This window comes from Accipiter gentilis, chromosome 10, assembly GCF_929443795.1.
Source record: "Accipiter gentilis chromosome 10, bAccGen1.1, whole genome shotgun sequence".
NCBI lineage: Eukaryota > Metazoa > Chordata > Aves > Accipitriformes > Accipitridae > Astur > Astur gentilis.
In genome coordinates, this window is record NC_064889.1 from 14,707,419 (window position 1) to 14,724,123 (window position 16,705).

General features: G+C 42.3%; 1 protein-coding gene across 2 annotated transcripts in view; it reads left to right on the plus strand.

Annotated features, from left to right (window-relative positions):
- The first annotated feature begins 213 nt into the window (after positions 1-213).
- Positions 214-16,705, plus strand: part of TRPM7 (transient receptor potential cation channel subfamily M member 7) — a 61,836-nt gene continuing 45,344 nt past the window's right edge. For both annotated transcript variants that reach the window (XM_049812531.1, XM_049812532.1), the window contains exon 1: positions 214-609. In XM_049812531.1, the coding sequence (XP_049668488.1) occupies positions 607-609 (3 nt within the window). In that variant the 5' untranslated portion in view covers positions 214-606. The remainder of the gene's footprint in view (positions 610-16,705) is intronic.

Below are 16,705 nucleotides of genomic sequence, written 5' to 3' on the forward strand. Positions count from 1 at the left end.
GTTAACGTCTCTTCGGCTTTTACCTCGGCAACAGCGCGCGCACACACACACACACACGGGGGGGGGGGGGGGGGCACGGTTCGCCTGCCCCCGGCAGCCGTTTGCGCCTTCTCGGGGTACCTCGGGACGCTGCTCGGGGTGCCCCCCTCGCCCGCTTCCCGTGTGGCGAGGCCGAGCCCGCCGCCCTGAGGGAGCGCCCTGAGGGGGGCCGCGCCGCACCGCGCCGCGCCAGGCGAGCGGGCAGCGCCGCGCCGCCCCGGCCTCCCCCTCCTCCCGGGGGCGGTGCGCGCTGACGCGGCAGCGCCGCGGCTCTCCGCCGGCCGAGTCGCACAATTATGAGAAAAAGCCGCCGGGCCGAGGCCGCCGCCAGCGCTGGGTCCCGGTGCGGAGTCGAGCTAGCGCCGTCCTCCTCGTTCCGCTCTTCTCTTCGCCCCCGGAGCGCTGTCCTCGCCCGGCTTCTCCCCACCCAGCCCTCCGCTGCTGCCGAGCTCAGCCCCGATAGATGGAGACAGGCCCCGCCACCGCCGACGCCGAACCACGAGCAGGAGCTGCCCGGCGCGAGGAGAGCCAGAGTCGGCGCCGAGACCCAGCCCGGCCCTGAGGAGAATGGTGAGGGCGGCGGCGGCGGGCTCGCCCCGGCGAGGAGTGGGGGGGGGGGGACGGCGCGGGGGCGCCGGCCGCCGGATCAGACCTGTCGCGGCCGGCCGCTCCGGGTCCGCCGCGGTCCCTCTCCCTCCCGGGCTCGCTCTGCCGCCGCCGCGGCGGCGGCTCTTCCCTTGGCCGCCCCGGCGGGGGTGCCCCGGTGGCGGGGAGGGAGGGACCCCGCCGGGCTGTCACCTCCGGCCCGGAAGGGGAGGCGCGGGCTCGGGCGCCTCAGGCCCGTCCGCGCGCGGTGCCCCGGCGTCCGTGTCCGTCCCGTCTCCCCCGCCCGCCCGCCAGCCCACGACCCTGCTGGCCCAGCGGGCCCTGCCCTCCCGGAGCGCCCCGGCCGGGGCTGACCCGAGCCGCCGGGGCGAGGCTCCCGCCGCCGCCCGGCGTTTCTGGAGCGGTTTCTCCTCGCGTGGTGCCCGCGGGGCCGGCCAACGCCGCCCTGCTGCCGCCGCCCCCCCCCCCCCCCCCCCCCCCCGCGGCGAGGGGCGGCCGCTGCCCTTCGCACCCCTCCGCTCCTCCGAGCAGCGCTCGGGGGAGCCGGCCCTGCGGCGGAGGGGACTCCGCTGCGTGGAAACGCGACCTTTCATTCTGTGCTCTTGGAGTACTGCCCTAATCCTTCATTGTGGTTGCGTCTGGTACCAGCATTTATTCGGTGGACCACGTAGTTCTCTGGGATGCAGCTGTTCTTCCCTTCTAATCTTTCAACCTATTTCATTTTCACAATTTCTGCGCGTTGTCGTATACGAGGGAGCGTCCGGACCCTTACAAAGAGGTGTATGAGCTTCTACAGAGAAAACGCAGCTTTAGTTCCATCTCTTTCTTTCTTCTGGCTGCTAATCGGTTCTTAACTGATACTTACAGAATTTAGAGTGAGCTGTCACATCAAGTGCTTTCAAATGATTTTGAAAATCTAAGCGTGGAGTGTAAATCTGTGGATTTCCACAGTCTGCTTAAACTTCTAGTCAGATGCTTTATTTCATTTTAAATAAAGGTGTTTTGTTTCACAGTATGTTCTTCAAAACCACAGGGATTCATACCCATGAATCTTCTATTTCTGACTACATCCGTGAACTGCGTAGAAATAAATGTGGGCTGTCTTTTTCTAGAATCTGCAAATCCAGCACTCTTCTAGGAAGCTGAAAGTGCAACCATCCGTTCTGACTTGAAAGAGTACTTGGCATCTCCCACTCGTGTGGTACTTGCTTTTCTCAACCAAAGTGTTGTTGGTTGTTTTTTTTTTAGTTTTGTGGGGTGGGGTTTTTTTGAGTGTTTTTTTTGGGTTGGTTTGGTTTTTTATTTTTTTTTTTATTTTTTTAGTTTAGTTCTGGTGTTTTCTTGGTGCTGACATAGCCTAGAAATGTACAGATTGGTTTTAACCATTATAGATGTCAATGTAAACTGATCGTGGCTCAGCAGTTTTTCTGGCAGTGTAACGTGTTTGCAATGTTTTATACTTCCCCAGTGTTTATTGAATATTTCGAAACCACTGTTTAACAGGTGTTTGGCCTGAGTTGAATATAGGACAAGTTCATTTTGCTAAAAATTTCCCTGCTGCTCCATAAGTATGTAGCAATTTTGAATAATTGCTGGACAGTGTCCAACATTAAATCAGGCATTATTCTTAAGAGTGAGTTGTTCAGTGTGGCAATTCCGGGAGTTCAGCCTTTTTTTTTTTTTTAAAGTGTCTGTGTGGGTGAGATAAGTGTCTGCTAGATCATCCTTCATACCTTCTGGTATGAGGCCATTCTTGACTTTGCTGTTTAAAGTGGGGGGAAAAAAACCTTTGTGCATGTGAAACTGTTTAGGCTGGTTTTGGATTGTTTGTACCTTAGTTTCCTGATGTTTTACTTTGATTTTTTTTTTTTTTTTTTTTTTCCGCTTGCTTGAGCTCAGGAGCAGAAGGGTAACTTTCACCTGTCATACAAAGGCATCTTGAAACATCACCTTGCATTTATATTTAAAGATACTCTATCAGATCATCTACCTCCCCAGGTGGATTATCTGGGAGAGGTACTCTATTGTGTTTGTAAAAAAAAAAAAAACAACCAAAAACCAAACCAAAACCCAACTCTATTGTGTTTGTGTAAACTTTCATTTCTTTTCTTGTCCCTTGAGGCTCTGCGTGACTCTAGTCTTGCTGCCTTACCTTTTTGTCTTATCGCATCAGCCCTGCTTTCTCTGCTTTGCTGGTGATAGACTGCAGCATCCAAACTCCTCTCTCATAGTTATCTTTACCACTTGCTGTGCTTCCCTTTCCTGAAAGCTTTGCACCAACACCCAAACTTTTCCTGCTTCTCTTTAGTGTCCCTTCATGAGGTGCACTTCTATTAACCGTTCACTCCTTGTGGACAGTTGTGACAGATGAGTATTTTCTAAAAAAACCCAATATAATTTTGAACGCAAATAATTGATGCTGACACAATAGGGTTTGGCCATACTGGTTTGTCGATTTTACACCAGTAACGTTGCAAATAAATCTCTAAGAGGACTTGTCAAAAAAGTGCATGTGAAGGGATGGAGATGCTTTTATAGTCTACAATTTGGGTGCTTGACAGGATTTTGCATAGTAAGTTTAATTTTCTTCCCCGGAAGGACCCTGATTAGCCTAATTAGGAGTTTAATACCTAGCTATACTAGCAGTGGCACTTTTACTAAACTTCTGATGCTGTCAGCGTGTTGTTTGAAATGAGCCCAAATTTGAAGTTCCGGTCTTTAAAGACTTGAGATTGGATTTTGAAATTGTGGCTTATGCTTTGAAAAATCAAGACAATGAAATTATACTTCTCATGCTAATATACTTAACCTGAAAAATGTATCTTTGTCTCTTTTTTTTTTTTTTTTTTTTTTTTTAAACAGATACTTATTTCTTTTGGAATCCCTCATTTCCTTTAACCGTGTCTACTTTGGCAGCAGTATTTGCGTGCCACGTTAATTTGCTGAAACAAGTAACATTAGTTCTGTTTTTTTGTCCCACTTTTTTAAAGGTAAACTGACAGTAAAATCAATGTGTGTGTTTTCCAGAATTGAAGTTTTGTCTTTGAGGTCGTGTTTCTTGTTTCTAATGTGAATAATTCAGTCTTGGTGCATTTTAGCTTCACTGATTGAAATTCCAGCAGCTGGCTTTTTCAGCAGATAAATTACTGAATAATCTCACTCTGTGTCTTTGGTTAAGATACTTATAGGATTATTAAAGATAGTATCACTTCTTGCCTCTGATACTGACCAGTACTGGTGGCCTCTGACAAATGAGTCTAATTGCTTCATTATTTCTACAAAAAATAGTCAGTGATACTGACTTGACCTGTGGTAAAACTTGAATGAAGCTTCTTCTATGCTTTCGTCATGTCCCCTGGCCTGAAACCTTCTTCCTCCTCTATTGTATTCCCTGCAATCTTGTTACTGTCCTTCATTTGATTTAATCCCATCTCTTCTGCTCATATAATGAGAATGCACAGGTAATGGGTGATACAACCTATACGGAAAATGATCTACCTAATCCTTGGTTTCTGTTATTTTTATTACTTTAAGCTTAGATTTTTTTTTTTTTTTTTTTTACTTGAATTGCAGATGGTTTTGTATTTCAAGTAAAAGAAAGCTAATCTAACAGAAGAAGAGAAAAAGTAAACCCCCAAACCTTTGTATTGGCAAGCTTCGCTTCCTGACCTGGCTCAGCACAGGATTAGCTGGGCATCAGTGCTGCAGTGCAAGAGAGAAGGTAGGATGTGCAGGAGGTGACTTGTCTTTTTGGTAGCAGCCAGTCATAAAACCAGCATCACCTGGCATGCCGAACCATTGCATCTGACTGGATGGGACCACAGACCCGAGCAGCAGTGTTTTGGAGACCAGTCTCCATCGCAGCTCTTGCACTGACAGAGGGAATGCTGGTTTTTTTTGAGGAGTGGTGAGGGTTTTTCAGCCTTCTTTACACCTATATTTTGCTTAGCATGTAAAGCGCATGTGAGCCATTTTAAAGCAGGGGCGTAAGCCGCTTTCTTTAACTACCAGGTTTGCTGGAACCACAGTGCAACTTGAACTTGTTTTTATCCCCAGCCACTATAATTCTTGCACAGAATCATGGACAGTGCAGGTTGTCTAATCGCTGTTAGGTGAGTAGAGGAAATTTTTTACCCCTCTGTTCTTTCCAAGAAGGAGAGGCCAGTGGACTTATGATACCATAATGAAATACAAAAGAAACGGGAGAGAAACTGGGATAAATAACATTGTTACCCTTAACTGTATCATTTTTCCTTTGAAAAGTATTCTAAACATATGGGAAATACAGGGAGAAAAGTAACTGTGTTGTTGATTGTGGTTCTGATAGTTCCAAAAGGTGCCTTATGAAAAGACTAGAATATCAAACTGCAGAAAATGGTTTGACAACCTATGCTATGAGGGTGTTGCAGGAATAGTCTGTAAGATAAATGTGGTGGTTGATTGCCAAGGAGAGTTTAAAGTATGGTAACAAACTGACAGCACATTGGAGTGGATTGAACTTGGTTTGTAAGTTACGGATTTTTTTCCCCTTAACTAAAACAAAGTTCATATATTACTGGGGTGGTAGGCTTGGATTAAACCTTAATTCTGGGAATTTCTGTAGTGTGTTTTTTTTTGTTTTTTTTTTTTTTTTTTAAATCCTAAAAGTTGCATCAAAGTTATGGATTATTTAATACTTACGTTATTAAGAGCAATATAATTTTTTTCCTAAAGACTCTTACAAACTCATTCTAACTCAAGCTGTTTTAGCTTTTCTATTATCTATTGTTGGATTTTCTGAAATGTTTGAACTCTCCATGTATGGCAAATGCACAGTTGCCGAGTTGGTGTATCCCAACCCATTGTTACTTCATTTGACTTCAGCTGAAGGAGGATGGCATGTGATATGTGTGCTAGTATATCTGTTGATTTTCTACAGCTGCAAAATTGGAATTTTGCAGGCTGATTCAGCAATAAAGTTGGTACTCAGTTGTGTGTAGTTTGACAACTAATGTTTTCAGAAGATGATCCAACTCCAGAAACAGCTATTGTAAAGCTGCGAAGCTTTATTGGTATTTCATCTTCAACCTGTCCATGGAGATCACTAGTTTACAGCTGGATACAGTCCAACACGAAGTGCTTATTTTGTTTAAAGGCACATCATGTGTTTTGTAAAGAGCATGCAACTGGCTAATGTCCAGTTTCAAAGAGTATAGGTAGATGTGTGCGTATTAGTTTGTATACATCTGAAAATTATGCACGTGTGAATCTTATCAATGTCTAGACTTGCTGCTAACGGTTGTAATAGCAATAATTTGGGGGGGGCCTCTTTCTGAGCTGGAGAGCTTTGGAGCTATTTCACGGTCTGTAGCAGCCTGGTCAGGCTTTTTGCTTTGTAAGTCATGGATCCCAAAGCCCAGTGTGGATGACTCCCAATGCTATTGGATTCTGCCTTTGATTGTTTACTACTAATCAAATGAGATTAAAAAAAAAAAAAAGAAGCTGCAGGTTCTGAGAATTGGCATATTTCTATTAAGTTCTGGTTTGCTGATTTTTATTTTTTGCTTTTATTTTTTACTGACAACCTTTTGGGTGATTACTGGAGTATATTTTTGCTGTCATACACTAATGCGTTCCTGCTTGAGAGTACTTTCTCAGTGACAGCTCTAAATTAATTCAATCTAGGTGTTCAGTCTTTCACCATAATATGACTCTGTAATCTTCAAAGCCTGGGAAGGTGTCTGTTACAGCTCAGTCAGTCTTAATACAATGGTTATTGCAATTGAATACCAGCCTTTGTTCCGTGCATTGTTCCCGCTTACCTCTTCCCAGAGAGGTACTTACTTTCTTAATCTTACCTATTTGATTCTTGTCACCTTTGCTAAGAGGCAAAGAGAAACGATGTTTTCAGAAGTTTTCACTTTGTAGTCTGCTGACTTGTGCTGGTGGACTTTTGCGAGATGGCCCTGGCTGATGCTGCTTATCCTAATCTAAGTTTTTCTCCTCCTAATACTGCAAAGTGATAATCAGTTTTTGTGAAATGTAGACTTGACAAACTTGACTTTTAAAATTTTAAATTTGAATTTAATAAATAAATAGAGTAACATTTATGCCTTCTGCAAATGAATTTCAAGTTGCTCTGTTAGGAATACTGTATTTCACAAGGACTTATTGCCTAAAAGTTTCTAGACTCGGGGGACTTTTAGAACTAGTATTACTTAGCAGCTCAGGTCTTCCCAGTATTACTCACTTCATTAACAGTATAATTCCCAGGACTGACCTGGAGTGCTTGAGGTGTGGATATGTGTGTCTTGCAGGGTAGTAATCTCAGATACGGGGCAGGGTTGATGTCAAGTCCATAGCATCTTTACTAGCCGCTCCCAGATCTGCCAAAACTCTTCTTAAAGGTGTGGTTGTAATGCAGGCTAAACTCATCCAAGCCGTGGCTGTCACCCTTCCACTGATCCCTTTGTGCTCCCCTCTGTGCTCAGTCACTGTTGCGGGGATCTGAATTGAATAAACATCTAATCATCTTCACCCACCCCCCCCACCCCCCCCCCCCCCCGGATTAATTATTTTGTTGGTCATTTCCCTGAATTGGCTCTCCATGTGATTGCATAAGTGCCGGTGCTGGTATGAGATAGGGTGGGATCATGTGCAGAGGCTTAGGAAAATGGGATTGTGGCACTCCAAACTTGCCATGAGCTGTAAAGCTGGTTTGGAAGCTTGCTCTGAGGTGCTGGAGAATTGACTTGTGCCATCATATAAGTAAGTGTTTGGTTACCCTGTGTATCACCCACACTACATGAGTGTTTTCAAAGTCTTACAGCCTTGTGTGCAGGTGTGGATGGAGCTGCACTATCACAAGCCAGGTTCTGTAGCCTCTTCAAAGTATAAACCAAATTGCATTGCAGCCCTTGTCTAATTGTACTGCAGGCAAGTAGTAGCTATGCTTGAATACTTTTGTATCTAAATTCTTGTTTACAGAGGATGTTTTTCTTGACCTTCTTTTCTGAATGTGTGCTACCAGATGTAAGATAACTTTTTTACCAGATACGCTGTGCTGTAGTCTGTCTGTGAATTGAGCTGCATCAAGATGAGTTTGACCCCTCCCATCAAGTTGTTTCTTTTGGCAAATGATCCACACTGCTGGTAACTTGTCTCGTGTAACAAAATATTGCTGGATTTTTTTTTCCCCTCCATGTTCTTAACATGCTGCTTATTTGTTTTGTAGTGCTATTCCCACTTCTGTGTAACTCTCTCAAGAAGCTGAACCTGTTCTTTTGGGGTAGGAGAGAGCGAAGCTACATTCTACTAATGTATCTGATAGAGCTCAGCACAGCAGCCATGTGGCCAGGTTCAAAGACGGCCATGCTGATGTACAGCATAGTTAAAATTGCATGTATATTGGCTTTGTGTAGTAAGCTTAATGCGTTATACTAGTTTGTGGCTAGAGCCAGTCTGAAAAAGCTCAGCTTCCTTTCAAAGCCTGTCCCTGTGGCTGCTGTGGTCGTGCAAGTATTTAGTCAGGCATAACTTCAGTCACCTGAATAGGTTAAATTATGCATGTGCTTAAGTGACACATGATTGGAGCCTAAAAATACCGGTTGTGTAATTACAGAACTGTTAATCAACTTTCTCTTCAATTATAAAAATCAGTTAATCTACGCGAGTAGGTGCAGTTAATGATGTTTTAAATGTCAAAGTCTTACCAGTTTCTCCTGTGTTCCCTGGCTAGAGTATTGTCTAAACTGTAGTTTGCAGAATTCTGTTAAACTGTAAATTTAATAAAACTTCAGCTGAAGGTGTTAAAAGAGTGCATGGCTGAGGGCGATCTTGTGGCCAAAAAGTTTCAGAGTGATTGATTTTGAAGGAATTCCTGCTCGTGGTAGTAATCTTGCACTAGGGAGGGAGTAATGAATCACTGATACCATAGCTGACAAGTATCCTAGACAACTTTCTAGGAACTTGGCATCATCTGGTGTTGCAATGCCTCTGGATGCAGAACTAGTTGGAAGAGGCTCACTCCTCCTGATTTCACAAGCTATAGTTTGCTGACTCCTTAACTGTGCTGCTGAAAATGTTCATGGGGTTATGCTACAGGCTAGCCCACGGGGCAGCCCTGCGAGCATTTACCTTGGCCTGTGTGAGGGGCACTAAGCAAAGATGTGGAGGATGGACGTTAACCCCTTAAACTGGCATTAACTGGCTTTGCAGCCAGAGGCATTGAAAAGCAGAAATATCCCCTTAACTAACCTTTGTCCTTTTAATTTGTGCCAACTTCAGAAATGCTCTTGATGAGGATTTATGCCTTTGCCTCATTAAGCAATTGGTCTGTCTTATTCTTGGTTTCTTCTATAAAAATCCTACCCAGAAAAATCCTTTTTAAGTTTTCAGCTGTAGAAGAAACATGGTTTGTATGCATGCAGTTTTCCATAGAAATCCTATCTCTGTATGTAGAACTCAGGGACTCTTCACTGTAAAATTCTCTGTAATTGTTTCAAATCCATTAGTGAAACTGTGTGGTCTTTTTATGTTGCTTATATAGGGAAAGAGGGCAGAAAACACTCATCCTTGTCCTGGTTTGGGCTGCCAGTTAGTTTTACAGGTGAACATTCTGCAGTGATGAAGGCTCCTAACAAACAAATCATTGTTTGAATGCATCATCTGGTTGTGCTTGGTGTTTTGTAGCCCACGACAGAGATATTTGGTACTAGTATAATCACAGTACTTTGCTGGACAACAAGATGCAGTAAACTTCAGGCTGCAGTTTCTTCCTGGTATAGAAAACGTGCAAGACTGAAGCTTTTCTGCCTTCAGAAAAATCCTGTTTTCAGGTTGTAGAAAAATGTTTTCTGGTCACATGCATGTAGACAATCTGCAGAATACAGGTAGGCTTTGCAGAGAGGGGGAGGATTATTAGCAAAAGCTAATTAGGCAGTGAGTCCCTAGGCTTGCTCAGTGGAGACTTGAGGGGGATCCAGAGCAGCTCTTTTCTCTCTGCAGAGGGGATGTAGAAAAATTAGCACTGCTAAGATAAGGTTAGTCTTTTTGACTATCCTCCTGGGTGTCATTACTAGATTTTTCAGGTTTTTTTCTGACAAATATAAAGATCTTGCATGTAGGACAAGAGAAATCTTTTGTAATTAATGTATTAGGAGTTAGTTGGGTGTTAATTATACCATGAAGTAGGAAAAAACCCATCTTCAGTGCTAGGTGAGAGTGGATGCTATTCTGAAACCCTGGGTATCTCCTCACCTAAAATGTGACCTTAGGCAGTACGTTCTTGCTTCGTTGGCAGCTCTCTGAGAAGTAAATACCGACTTAGGTTCCTTTCCTTCCTGCACATCAGAGTACAGGTGCTTAAAAAGAATGTCGTTTTGTGTGACAGATCTGTAGTCTTTTCCTGGATGCCTAGAGTAAGTGTGCTTTGGGGGATTATTTTGATGTACCTTGGCAGTATGCTTAGATCAGCTCAGCTGTTTTGCTAACCCTCTATCTCACTGCTACCAAAGGGGATGTCCTACTTCACTTGCTCCCACGCTGATCATGGTCATGTGGTCCTTTCCTGTGCCTTAGTTTTCTGCCCAGGCTGCGTCTGAATCGGTTCATTCTGACAGCAAAGCTACCTGCTCTGTTTTTCCTAGAAATGTGCTGGTTTAGGGAGCTCAGTCGACTCCCCAGAGGACTAGTGCACAACTGCTGGCGGGAGGGAAGTAGCAGGAGAGCGGGTGGGAGGGCAGAGTAGTAACTCAGCTTGTCTTCTCTGCACCCTCACAGTACAATTTGAAGAACTGTATCTGGTAAAGCAAGTATTTCCCCTATGTATCTTGGCTTTGCTGTTGCCAGGACCTCCACTTCCTTACTGTGGTCTTTTGTTTCTCTAGAATGATAGTCCGTTTTCATCCCTTTCCCCCAGCAGGCCAGAGAGGAGCCCGAGGTATAAGTCCAGTACAGCTTAGGCAGGCCTTTGTGCCACAGATCACTCGGCATTGGTGAGTTTTACTGGAAGTGAGTACGCTGGAAGAAATAATAATAAACAGAAAACATTTATGAAATGCAAGCGGTGTTGTGGTCTCTCAATATAATTTATTTAGTTGTTCCCCCCACCTGGGGGGGGGGGGGTTACTTTATTTCTAAAACCCATGTATTTAATTTCTGAGTGATTGTTTAGGCTTGTGGTATTTAATACAGATGTGTTGCAGGTAGTTCAGTTCTGCAGGTAACCTGCAATTCTGCATCAACATTTGGTGGGAGAGGTGAAAAACTGTAGTTTCTTCGACCTGCTTGAGTAGAGGATACCTGTATCACTGTGCAATAAACAAAAATTAAGAGATAAGATTGAGACGGCAAATCACACATCCTAGGGAACTACCTGCATTGCTTCATTATACTTTCAGTTAGTGAACAGTCATTTGGAATGGATCTCTTTTTTTTTAAGTTTCAAAATATTTTTTTTCTTGAGTTCATCTTCCTTTTATAAAAGATATTTAGCTTTCCCTGCTAGACCAAAAAGGGAGTTTTTGTCCCCACAGATTATTCCACTTTTTAGTTGATAGTGTCCAACTTGATGAATCAGAGTATTTCAAGTCCATGCAAGTGTTTCATAAGAGTTTTGTGCTTTTGATTTGAGATCTGAATACTCAGCCTAGGGACTCAAGCTTGCTGAGGCAACCCTGTAAGACTAGCATAAGAGAAACACCAAAAGACATTCTTCTGTTTCCCTCTGCATTAGAGCTAGCCAGACCTAGGTTTAAATCGGTAGTTAGGCATTAGGATCTCTGTGCTGGTCTCTTTATTAGCAATGCTGTGTGACTGTGAAGGACAGTATGATAGGAAGCTTTGTAGTGCTTTTGCTAAATGGTGCAGTAAAATGGTACATTTTAGGACCCCGAGTATTGACTTGGAGATAAAATGAATGACTTTTCAGCTCTCTCACAATACATTGCATTGTGTAGGTTTTACAGCTCTGGTTATAATATTCAAAAGAAACATTAATGAAGAGGGATGTAAGAGTGTAGTTGAGACTTTCAAAACATGCTAATAATAAAATGATTGAATGCTAGTGGAAAAAGCAGTGTAAAAGAATATTTCAGCAGTCAGTGTGAGGTTGTGATGGATAGCTCAATTTTTATCTAAGACTAGCCTCATGAGAAAGCAACAAAATAAGACACAGTAGCTCAAACAACTGTTTGTTCCTCTCAAAAACAGAGGGTGGAAATTTTTAGAAGTGCCTAAATAAGCGCCTAAATATATATTATTTCAGACAGTAATTAGCTGCTTTCACATTTGCCTAAATAAACCCAGCTAAGTTTCTTCTTTGTACTTTTCCACAGTAAACAGAAACTACTTAAATAGTTTTAGCAGGGAATTTTATTTCCTGATAAGAGTTGAAGTACGTGGATGTCTCTAGAATGCTGTCAGGCTACTCATGCCCCGAGATGAGGGCTGTAATCAGTGTGCACTCTTGAGCAACTGTGGACCTAGCCAGCTTCTGTTAGGAGAGCTAGCCCTCTGTCTTGACAGGCAGTGAAGGTGTAACTGAATCCAGTAGCTCTTTGTTAGTGAGCTGAATTTTATAAATGCTTAGTCTTTTGTAATTCTACAGTAAATGAACTGTACTATAGTGAATTCTTGTTTTGGCTTGTTTTTCTCCCATCTCATCTTACTTTCTCCATCCTATTCTAATCTCCCAAGAACTCTGGTCACTGTAGAGAGGTGACCAAAATGTTCGCTTCCCCGACTGTAGCTAGCAAATACTGGCACATTGGTGTGCATGTGTGTACAGGCAGGGAGAACACAGAGAATAGCAGTTAAGACAGTGTACCCCATCACACCTCCACAATCCTGTCCATGAATAATGCACATACTCCCCTTACCAAGGAAGTGAAGGCAGTTCAGGGATTGTATGACTAACTCATGTCATACGTGTATAACTATGTCTCCCTCAGATATCAGGTCCAATGCCGATATTTTAATACTAGCCTGGAACCAGCCTAATACTAATTTTCTGCTCTGAGATGACTTGTGTAACTTATACAAAGTGTGGGGGTTTTTTGTTTGTTTGTTTGGGGTTTTTTTGTGGTACTCACTGTTAGTGAACTAAATTCCAAATTTGTTCCAGGTAGTTCTTTGATTGCATGGTTGCTGATGGGCCTGTTTTCTAATGTTGGTAGTTATGATTATAAAAAGAAACTGGTTTTCTCTGATACTGTGTCTAAAGATAAGTTATGTGAAATTTCATCATCCTTAGCAGTGGTCTGGTGCTGTCACCTATTTCACATGCCCACTAGTATGTTCTGTTGCTCTTCCCTCTCACCTGTGCTATTTAGAGAAACATTATTGATCTGTAATAATTTAAATGCAGGCTTAAGGCTTCCTGGATTTTGTGGTTTGTTCTTTGGTGGTTTTTTTTGTGTGGTGGTTTTGGTTTTGTTTTTTGTTTGTTTTTTTTTTTTTTGATATTCAAAGGGTTGTCTGAGGCTAGCTATGTCAAAAATCCCTTAGTGATAACATGTTTCCATTGCTCTAGTGAGTTAATAATAGCCTACTTAAGTCAGCAGGCACCAAAATCTTTGCTGTGATGGTAGAGAAGTACCTTTCTTTGTACGACATTAAAAATAAGTCAGATCTGTAAATGGAACAGTCTAAGAAAGTGGTAGAGCAAGACCAACAACATCCACCCTTCCAGCTTGCTTTTGTAGTTGTAATGTGCTTCAGCACATAATGCATTAATCAGATGTTCATGCACTTCATGAACCAGAAAGGGAGGACCTAAAATCTGCAGCCCAAATAAAGCTGAAATACATCCTCTGCACTAGGTGCAGTGAAGTTGTAGCTTGTATGCTGTCTATGAATAGCGGCTGCCAGAGCTGAGCTTTTTTTGTCTGGGAACAAATCGGAAGCAAATCGTGGGTAGGATTAATTATTTGGCTGGTTGCAGAAGCCCTTTCCTACTGCTTTATTTCTAGAGGTGGCCACCACTAACTCCTTTCTCGCATCTGTGATTTGTATTCCCTATGTGATGGGGAAAGGACTGGAAGTTGCTTGGGGAGGACAGCCAACAGATCTAGGCTATGTATGTGAATTGTTTTACCTCTGAAAGCATGCCCAAGCCTCGTTCCTTCCAAAAATAAACCCAGAGTTTATAGCGTTGTCTGTTCACGCACTCTATGTGGCATGTGCAAGGTAAGCCCAGCACTTGCCAGAAATGTGGGGTATCAACCAAACTAATTCTTTCATGGGGATTAAATCCGGTGAGCCAGGAAGTGCAGAGGTTTTAGCAGCCATGCACAGCGTGTCCCATCGGTCCCTGCAGAAAGGACCAGGGAGAGTGGCCATCCTTGATACTCAAAGAAATTATCTGACCCGCTTAAAAAGGCTTGGCATCATTTTTGTTGCGTGTTGGTGAGTAGGTATGCTGACTCTACGTTCCTGCTGATCTTATTTAAGAGAGTGTATAGGCTTGCAATCTGCATCAGTGGTAAGATGAGAACGACTGCAGACTGCAGCTAAATCGTTGATGTTGAGAGAAGTGAACAGTATGCAGACCATACAATTGTATCAGTGTAGATAAGGAAGGAAAAGTAGGCCTTGTGTTTAAAAATGTAAGAGTTTTGGGATTGGTTTATATGGGTGACTCAACATAATTAACAATGGGTTTTGAGTGAGGGACCCTATCAGAAAGAAGCAGGTACTGTATGACAGGTTTGAAAACATGCCTATGTACTTTTGCCGTGTATTTTTTTTGAGATCTCTCATTTGAACAAAGTGGGTATTAGAGGTAAAAATGCTGGCTGAAAAGCTGTAGCTGTATTTTCCTTGCAGTTACTACCATGTGCTCCCTTTTTATAATTTTCTTTTGTCCATAGTTGTAAATTTTAGAGGGTGAAGAATTATTTTAATCTCCTTTGAAAACTCAGTGGTTCATTGCTTCTAGATCATAGCTTTGGTATATGTTTTGAAATACTTGATGGAATGCATCGAAAATGTAATTGGTCTGGGATCTCATAGAAAGTCATTTATAGATTCTTTAGAAGGGCTAAAATTTTTTAGCTTGGTATTTCAGTAGTCAGGAGGATTGCAAATGTAAACTATTTTGAAATCAATTTACTTGCTCCAGTTTACAGCAGTAAAACTGGTTTACCTTCTGCTGTGCTTTCTTTTTCACACCAAAATTCCAAATTCTGTTGATGGAAGTTGGGAAATAAAAATCAAACTACGCTTCTCCTTCTTCCCCCCACCCCAGATACTCTGCTTTTCTGAAGGCATGTTCAGGAACAGTGTGCCATCTGCTGTGCTGACACAGTCTTATAGAGTCTCTGGTTTTGGCAAGTTTATTTAATTACCGTATCTGTTATAATTGGATATTTAACTCTGAAGGTGTTTATTGTTATCTCAGATGAGAGAAAGCCATTTTGGAATTAAACCAGTGTGCACTTGTCTTCTGAAATCAACTGATGGTTTATTCCATTGTGATCTGAGATACCTCATACTGTAGAATCAGTTGTGAAACATTTTCTAGGTATATTTTTATTTTTTTTTAATGCCTTGCATGGATGGTGTATGCATTTTAAGATTTAATACTTTCTAAAAAGGAGGAGCAATTTTATGACAGGTCTGCAGAACAACTGCAGAACAGCATGCACCTTCACATGAGTGTTAAACCAGCAATTTTTAAAAATTTAGTTAAAAATATGCTGGATTTGCTGTGAATTTCCCACTGAAAGACCTGTGTATTGCAGTTAGAAGGTAACTTTCCCAATAATGTGGGTAAAGTGGATTGATTTTGAATGTAATAAAAATGTCCCCAAAATATTAGGTCTGTGGGTTTTATTCTGGTGCATCAGGATTAAAAATAATGACTTCAGAATGTTAAATTCTGTATATGAATTTATGGTCTTCTGAATTAAATGAATCTGAAAAAAAAAAATATCCCCAAACAATTTTATGCTTTGTGATTGTATGGTGAAAAAATTCTCACAGAAGCAGCCTGTTCTCCAAATAGCACATTGGAATCATTTTTGTCAAGTTTGAGAGCTCTGTAAAAGTCCCTTTTGACAAATCCCAAGTATTTGCATCCAAAACTGCACGTGGATTTGGTGAGTTTTGTGGTGACTGTGTTACGTCAGAGAAGAACCTGATGAAACAATAGCTACTCTGTTAGAGACCTGGATTGCTGCGAAAACTGTTTGGAGTAAATCTCCTGAACTGTTTAATAAAGAATAGGATTGTTGAAGGTTTGTTTTCGGCACTAAGGGAGCCATTGATATGAAGATTCGTATCTTTGCTTGCTGGCTCGTTTGTGGTCTGATTCTGAATACAGCGTGCAGGAGAATCTGACAGAAGGCTTTCTCTGACTGCTCTTTTTCCTTCCTTGCTTCCTCAACAGTTTTTATGTAAAATAAAACCAGTAATTTTTTTTGCTGTTGAGCAATGTATTTTCAGGACTGTAGCAGTATTTTCACTAGAGAAGTCTTTAAACCCAGAAAACTAGAGCTGTTTGGTTTCTTATGAGTCAAGTGAAGCCAGGTGAACCGTTCTGCTCAGAACAGGATCCTCAACATAGCAGAGACACCTTTCATGCACTATGGGTCTGCCTGTGTCTGAGCCCGTCAGTTTCTGTGGCAAGAGGTGCCCCAGTGGGTTTGGGGAAAAAAATAAAGGAAGCAACTGCCTTGTAGATGAGGCTGGTAGTTGTTTCAGAATAATACCAAAATAATCCCGATGTGGACAGCAGGTAAAATATTCTTGCAAAAGTTTTCATTTGGAGTGGATTAAACAAGATAAATGCACAGTCCTTCTCATTTAGAGTGACATAATTCACAGTGAGACATTAAAGCACTCTGTATAAATATTATTTGGCACTGTGATAATATTTGGGCCTTTTTGTCTTTTAGGTATTGCACATATCCATACTTCCTGTAGAAGTTACTTGATAAGGTTGACTGGTATTCTAGTTATTGAATCAGGAACAAATTTTGTAGGCTTTTTGTGTGTATTGTGTATTCTCTGGACAGACAGCACTGTTATTCTTTAGCAGAGAGTCTTTTAAATATAGTTTGTAATACTAGCTGGCTAA